Genomic DNA, 8,487 nt, shown 5'->3' on the forward strand with positions numbered 1-8,487 from the left:
AGCTTAAAGTAAATAACTAAAATCTAAAATGTGTTTCGAAGATTTATATAATAAGTTGTAATGTATACAAAAGCGCGTAATTTCTTGCGTACACCGGCCGATCACATACTGCAATAAATACTGCATCTCCTAAACGGATAGAAATTTTATTTTGCGAATTATAGTGTAAAATCTTTATATTATAAGCTATTTTTTAAAATAAAAATAGTAGAAAAAGTTGTCCAAGTTACTAAAATTTGGATTTGAAACTTCACTTCTAGTTTTGTACAAAAAATTCAAATTCCAAAAATAATTTCAGCATTAAAAAGAACAGTAAATTTTCTAAACAAAAGCCCAACTTTAAATATCTTGTTGTGCATTAGTTATAAGAATATAAGTCAAAAATAAGTCTCATATAAAAAATCATTATGTATTTAGATTAACAATCATTCTTTCTAGAAAACCAATTATTCCGAATATGACCGAATCTTAGGTTGTAAATTTTTTTTTGGTTGTCTGCTTCAAGTAAAATGCCTCAAATAATAAGAAAGGGTAAAAAAATTTTTAAAAGGTCATATGCATAGAGAATAAAAATAAAATATTTAATTGCAAACGCTGGTTTTTGTGTTTTGAACCACTACTTTTAGTAGACACCTTCTATTTTTTTTAATAATTATTATAATTTTTTAATTTTGAAACTTAAACATAAAAATATAAGCAAAAAAACACACAAGAACAAAAAATAAAGCCTTTTGTGTCAAATTATCAATCACTGCTTTATTATTTCCAATAGAAACGACATCCAAGAAAATAAAATCTTCCTGTCTAAGATTTTTTTGAAAAATGATCCATAGCAAGAGACAGGTGATTATGGTGGCATCAGGTTCTTATAAAAGAGGTTGTACTGTAGTTACCACACATGTACAGGATTAAATATTTTGTAAAGCTGGTACGAAAAATTGTAATTATGCATGACTGACTGTATCTAAACTAAATAAAACACACACTTGAATTGAACCGAATTTTTCTCACTCCTCCATTATCCCAAAATTAATTAATACAATCGAACAGGGCGGACATTTGGCTCAATTCGTGTATCTATGGTATGAATTTTTAATGTTGCGGTTTTGATGACGCTGCATACATTTATTATTCAATTTATAATACTATATCACATAAAATTCCCTTCTTTGGTACCGAATAATTACTTATCAATTATTTATCCTCTCATAAAATCTGTTCTATCACATTTTGAATATATAATTTCAGCCGGCGTTCTAGTGCCACCTTGTACCAAAAGCACCAACGATATATTAGGCACTAAAGGGTGTTGCAACTAGGAATGCGCAGTGTGGTATCGCAAACACAGGTGGCGCTATACAAGTTACGTAACAACAAAAACTGTTTTATTATTATTTTATTTATTGCAACTATTTTGCTAAGTTTATAAATAAAAATTTGTAGCAATAACAATAATAACATTGAATTATAAGAACGGTGCGAGCGCCACCCGTGTCACTCCAGCGAACTACATAATTGACTGATGTCAGATGTTTTCTTTACTTGTGTTTTTTTCTTTATTTACGTAAAAACAATAAGTGTAACATAAAAACAGTCAAAACACAACCACTGGTTACAATGTTCGCGGTTGCAGTCTCTTCGCTAAACCAAAAATAATTCTAAAAAGTTGGTAGATAATGTTGATATTTTGAGGCTTTTTATCTATGGGTGTCAACGTCCCTTCCGTTAATTAATCAGTGATACAAGTGTAATATTTGGGAGAGATGTCGAAGAACAAGCTAAACCTGACCCTCCCCCCGGGTTCGCTGGACCAAACCCCCACGGTGACCCCCACAAGTGCGCCGTTTCCGGACGCCGCAGCCCCGTAAGTGTCTTTTCCGTGCGTTTCGAAACTGGAGGGCAGTTTCAGGTCGAACAACGTCGGGGGCTCCAGCATCGACAACCTAACGGCCCGGATCGAGGGCTTGGAGATGGACGCCACGCAGAGGAGGCGCATTGAGGTGTTCCTGTGCCAGAAGGAGAAAATCGGGGGTGATTTGAGCGACGACGATTTGGAAAAACTGGGCGAGTTGGGGTCGGGGAACGGCGGCGTCGTTATTAAAGTCCGCCATAAATCCGGGCTCATCATGGCCCGGAAATTAATCCACTTGGAGGTGAAACAGGCGATCAAACTCCAGATAATTCGCGAATTGAAAGTCTTGCACGAGTGCAATTTCGCGCACATTGTGGGCTTCTACGGCGCGTTTTACAGCGATGGGGAGATCAGCATCTGTATGGAGTATATGGACGCTGGGTCTTTAGACTTAATTCTTAAAAAAGCCGGACGGATTCCCGAAAATATACTCGGGAAGATTACCGTTGCGGTTTTGAAGGGGCTGAGCTACTTGAGGGATAAACACGCGATTATGCACCGCGATGTTAAGCCCAGTAATATACTCATTAATAGTAGCGGCGAGATCAAGATTTGTGATTTTGGGGTCTCGGGACAACTTATAGACTCGATGGCGAACTCTTTCGTCGGAACGAGAAGCTACATGTCGGTAAGATATCACAAAGTGTTACAAACAAGAAAAAAGCTGTCACCAGAATAAATACTTGTCAATCTACCACCAAAATCTTATAAAACTCTTATGAAAGCTTTATTAAATTTTAATTCGTTGTTGAACGTTAACAACGCAAATACACCAATGAAATTGGTTTAATTTGGTCACGTGATCAGTTAATCACGCATTTAATTGCAGATTATCTTAATGACGCTTCTATAAACGGGTCCTTAGTTATTAAAGATGAAAAGATGTGTTAAAGTTTTTGAAAATCGACATAGTTTTGCACTAAAAAATAAAATTACATAATTGTTTTATCTCAAATTAACGTAAAACATATCGAATGTTATATTTTGTCACCCAATTAAATGAATAATTAATTATCGTAATTTATGTCGGATCAGATAAACTTTTATATTCGGAGAATAACTAGCTTTACTTAATTTCCAGACTGTAAGAATTTGTATTACTTAGGAGTAATGCACTTTTTTTAGAAAGAATACGTTTCTTACTCACTTGTTATATATATACTAAACAGAATATTATATTATTGAGATTATAAGTAAAACTTTATGGGCTAAGGTTAAGGCTGGTTAAGGCTGAGCCGTGCAATATATGCAATTTTTTCTCCAAATGTTATATAATATAATTAATGCATTTTGTCTCATAAAATTAATGGATCATTTAAGAAAATAATACAATATGTAATAATCTAAATTTCTTGTTTGGATGCCAATTCACCAAATCAAAAAAATAAATAAATAATTGCGAAATGTCTGAATGATATCTGCCGGCAAATTACGCATTGTTTGGTGAAATAGTAGTGTTTTAAGTTATTCAGAATGCGACGAATTGTACTTTTAATGTTAATTAGTAAATATTGTTATTATTAGGCTAAATTGAGTAAAATAAGCTTGCTTTTTTACAGGTTTTAAATAGTAATCATAAACAGCTAAATGAAATACGTCAAAATATCAAAATAACTCACTTTAAAGAATATGTTAGAATAAATTGAATTTTTTTTAAGTAACGTCAACTTTCGTTAAAAAATTAATTTTGTCAAATTTAGAACTAAATTAGTCTGCCAAAAGTATTGTTTTTACTTCATCTCAAAAACTAATGATCACAGAGAATTCTGAGTTTGCTATTAAATAGTTAATGGTTATTTCTATCTATAAATTTTTTTACAAGACTTAATATTAAGCCGTTGAAAAAAATAGTTTTTATACCTTAATGCAAACGGTGCTTAAATATTGTTTTGTGCAAAAATACGTAGAAAATTCACGTTATTTTGGAGCTTAACAACATTTTATTGTGAATGATATGGAATCTGAAGAACTTTGCACGCTTAGAGAAAAAATAAGGAATTAAAGCAAACGCTGATTATTATTAGTTCTTGAAATATAGGAAAAAAATTTTTCAGCAGATTCATCTTGCAAATTATCATTTACAAAATGATGATATCTGACGTTCAACGAAAAAAAAAAACATTTTTTAAATAAGTTAAACAATTTTTTAACGTAAGAACATTGTTTTTAAATAAATTTTTTGTTATAATTATTTCATGTAATATCACTGCCAGTAAGGTAACAAAACTAATGTAAACTAGGTAAGTAAAATACATGCTAAATAATTAATAACAAAAGATACGTAATAATGCTAAACATTACATTACATTACATCAACAATACTTGTTGATAAATAAGACCTTTTTGAACCTATTTTATGATGTTTTCTGTACATAAATTTTTATTTATTTAATGATTTTTTTAAATAACGTAATTTCATAGAAAATTAAAAAATAAGCATACACACATACTTATTTTTTTTTCCTTTACGTTTACGCCTTTATTTAAATAGGTATAAAAGAAATTCAGAATGTTACGCATATTTTTATTCCATATATGATCTTAGAAACGGCGTTTCAAAATAATTTGATGCAAATATTGAAAGTTTCTTTTGAACCATGATAACCCTAATTAAATTTTTGAAAACCGTCTAAAATTATGTTCACGTGTAGAAAATATTGCGTATATAATATGCTATATTTTGCAAGAATAAGGTGACCAAACAACAAATTCAAAATTAGGACATTTATAATAACAATAAAATATTGACATAAAACATGAAAAAAGCTTGATGGTTATTGGTATTGTTGTCATCTCTAAATATCTAACTAATCTATTAACTCTGCATAACAGAAATTTTTTGAAAATTCGCACTAAAATTTAATTAATTTATTAAGTTATATTTAACTGACTTTTTCAAGTTACCAAAAGATTTTTACAACTTGAGTTAACTGTAGTTTCTGCTCGAATTTTTTCAAAGGGATAAAGCAACAATTCCTAGTAAATCTAGTCTTTGCGGTAAAAAATGTTTCGAGAAAACGACAGAAAATTAATGTTTTTGTAATTTTTTGAAATTTCATTTTTTGTTTAACAAATTTTTTTGAGTTTTGCAAATTTCTTGAAAATTTGAAGAAGAGTAACAAGCTAATACAGGACAAATGAAAAATTTTTTAGGGAAATATTTTTTTTGTTTTTGAGACAATTTAAAAACCTGTAATCCGGGACATAAAACAGGACAAAATTGTAAAAACCTAAATCAGTCAATTTATGCAAGAAAAAATAATGAAACAAGAAAAATAAATTGAATTCACGAACAGAATAATTAACTATTAAATATTTGTGGTAAGACGTTGATGTTTAAATGCAATTAATTGAAACATATCGTAGTCCTTCCCGGTTGATTTAATAAAACAGTGAATCATGATATCACGCATATCATTGCGGTTTGTTATACTTTGTTTCAAACCTTTGGCTAAGTACAATCGTGTATTTGTTCATAACTATTTTGCTTTAATTGGTGGGTTTTCGTAGTCACTAGGATTTTGTCCAACCAGTATAAGAAACTTTATTGCGAACTATTTGCGCTCAAAAATTAGAAATGCACAGTTTGAAAAAAAATTTTCGTGTATTTAAACTCTTTATATTTTTGTTTCGCTACAATGGATGTTACAATCTTTAATAGAAATTGGTTGAAAGTGTGTTTAGCGTCCTAGGATAACTCAGAAAATCTGTTACAATACTGAGAATCAATGAAATTATGTGGTAACTAAGCAATCTGGTGACAGCTAAATTAACACTATCATGACCGAATATTTTGGAGATTGAAATTTCCAGCCGGAGAGACTCCAAGGAACGCATTACTCAGTCCAAAGTGATATTTGGTCTCTCGGTTTATCACTAGTGGAGATGGCAATCGGCATGTACCCAATCCCACCTCCTGATCCAGAAACGTTGAAAGCGATGTTTGAGTCGCGAAACGACAACGATTCACCTGACCACACTAAAGGGCCTCGCCCTATGGCAATCTTCGAGCTTCTGGACTACATCGTCAACGAGCCTCCGCCGAAACTGCCAAGCGGGTTATTTTCAGACGAATTCAAAGATTTTGTTGATAGGTGTTTAAGAAAAAATCCGGATGAAAGGGCCGACTTGAAAACCTTGATGGTAAGAAATAAATTTGTTGAACAATGAATGGAATTGCCGTTTTCCAGAACCACGAATGGATCAAAAAAGCCGAAGCCGAGGACGTGGACATCGCCGGTTGGGTTTGTAAAACAATGGAAATTCAACCGCCACAAAATAAAGTATAATTTATCTCGTGTTTAACTTATCCAGCTAGTGAATGTTTTGTGTAGGTATGACTTGTTTTTCAGCTAAAAACTGTGATAAATTTCATTTCAAGAGTTGTAAGGTTTCATAATTTAACATAAGTCGTTTTTTCCCAATTGAAAAAAGTCACAACCCGAAACCATGTCAACATTTATTGTTTGTATTTTGTCAATTAACTGGAAGAAGCGAGCGAGGTTTGTGTGACGTCTGAACGTCGATTTATACTTTTTATTGCTACAACAACTGTACAGTATGCTACGACATAAAAGTACAAAGCTGTTCTGCCGTATCCAAAATCGAAATTGTCTGTGATAAGTTGTACGTGAAAATTATAAGTCAATATGTAATGGTTGTGGCTTTTTGCAGGACTAGAACTAAACTTTTTTAATTTTTTATTCTTAAATTAGTTGTAACTCGCATAGTATTATAGCATAAGATCGTTGATTACGTTTTTTCAGCTTAAACATGACAACGTGTTCAAATTATGAAATGTTATATTTTCAGTGCACATAGCTACCTACCTACACATATAGTATTTGTTTCAGTCACTTTGTTTGTAACTAGTCTGGCAGAAAGTTTTCGCAAAATCATTAGCTTGTTTCATCTATATGTCTATATATATGTAGGTAGGCTATTCGTGAAATGATCAAAAATTTTCCCGGACTAGTGGTTCATGTTTGTTTAATGATATTATTGAAATAATTCCATCAAAGAAACTTGTACTCTGTAAGGTTGATTAAAAATGTATTTGTGAAATCTATAGCTTTTATGTATGTACTATATTATAATAAAATTTTCAAAATAGTATCGATTTTTATTTGAATTCGGCGCGCTGTTGTGGTGGGGCCTGTCTTGGCGCTAAATTTGAAATTGCGGGCCCGCCTGAACAAGAAGCCGGTACGGACGGCGTGTTTAATTAATCGTCGGTGTACATTCCTTCTATCTCTTTGTCGGCATAAAAGTAAGGAGGTCGAAATAAAACTATGCCAACGCAGTATGCGCGTCTCGTCTGTTCGTTTATATCGTAATACTTCAGTGACATTTCTTTGGAATATTTAACAGGTAGATACGTCTCTTTGACTCGTTTTGGCTGAAAATTGCCAGATAAGTTCGAATTTATTCAGGTATTTGAGATGTGTTGACAAGGAATGTTAAGAAATGCTTGAGTGCGGGACTTTTATCACCTTTTAAATAACATTAAATTTCTGATGGGATATATTTTATTAGCAGCGAATGCCGATACATTTTCGAATTTGGTGGCAAACCAAGTATTCCAAATATCGCAACAATTTCTTCATTCGCTTTTTCTTTGTTTCTTAATTGTCATAGACGGCACACTGCGACCGAAGTATAAAGAATATGTTCAAAGGCGAATTAATTATGAATTCCAGGGCCTCTGGCTTGACGTTCAAAGTGCACAACTTTTAATTAAAACAAACTTAGTACTCCTACATGCAGATCAAAGTGCTTTTAGATACTGTACCTAACATTTATGAAAAATGAAAGAGACAACCCAATTCGCTCAGCTGCGCTACTCCTTTATTTATGTCTTCAGCTCCAACTTTTTAGATCTGATTGCACGATTAAAATGGGCATAGATAAGCAGAAGTGGATTAGCAATTCCGTGAAAACGTAATGAAATTTTGATAGATTGGCGTAATTTGGGTCTGGATGTGGACGAATACATATTGCAGGGGTCTGAAGACCGGTCCAAATGTGACAATGACATGACGGACAAGAGTGGCACTTGAGTGATTGTTTCATTACGTTTCTGTTGGGAAGAAAGCAGCTTGCAGGAATTGTCGACACTCAATAAAGATGACAACAACACCGAAAGAGTCGGTTGATTGCTGCGAGAATGAAACGGCAGCCAAAAATCAATAATTTAAGCCGTCAGATAAGTGCGTGGAGAAAAATTCAAACCTTATCAATTTTCTAGTCGATCTGCCGTTTACCCAAGGGTAAAGGCGTCTGATATATCATCCCTGCGTTGTAGGGACACTTCAAAATTGCCACTACTTGTCCTCTATCCCCGTCCCTTTGCTTATTTTCCCGGATTAAACCCTAATTAAATATTAAATAGATTTCTAAATTGTTCCTGCCCTTGTAAATGACAAATAAGCCGAGCCCTACACGTCCCCAAATCTGCTTAAACGAGCTGAAAATTTGATTTCCGGGTAATTAGGCCGACCTGTCGCGCGCTGAATTTCGACGTTTCGACTCACCTGATCGATTGTGTGTGGAAAAACGTCGGAAAAATGCAAATT

At 33.0% G+C, this 8,487-nt stretch overlaps 1 protein-coding gene across 1 annotated transcript; it reads left to right on the forward strand.

Moving 5' to 3' along the window:
- The first annotated feature begins 1,401 nt into the window (after positions 1-1,401).
- Positions 1,402-7,025, forward strand: Dsor1 (Downstream of raf1). Its single transcript, XM_968123.4, has 4 exons — positions 1,402-1,864; positions 1,910-2,540; positions 5,726-6,055; positions 6,103-7,025. Exons 1-4 carry the CDS (start codon positions 1,764-1,766, stop codon positions 6,199-6,201), a joined length of 1,161 nt encoding a protein of 386 aa, XP_973216.2. The 5' UTR covers positions 1,402-1,763; the 3' UTR covers positions 6,202-7,025.
- The last annotated feature ends 1,462 nt before the right edge of the window (positions 7,026-8,487 follow it).

Source organism: Tribolium castaneum, chromosome 10 (assembly GCF_031307605.1).
Source record: "Tribolium castaneum strain GA2 chromosome 10, icTriCast1.1, whole genome shotgun sequence".
NCBI classification, from domain to species: Eukaryota; Metazoa; Arthropoda; class Insecta; order Coleoptera; family Tenebrionidae; genus Tribolium; species Tribolium castaneum.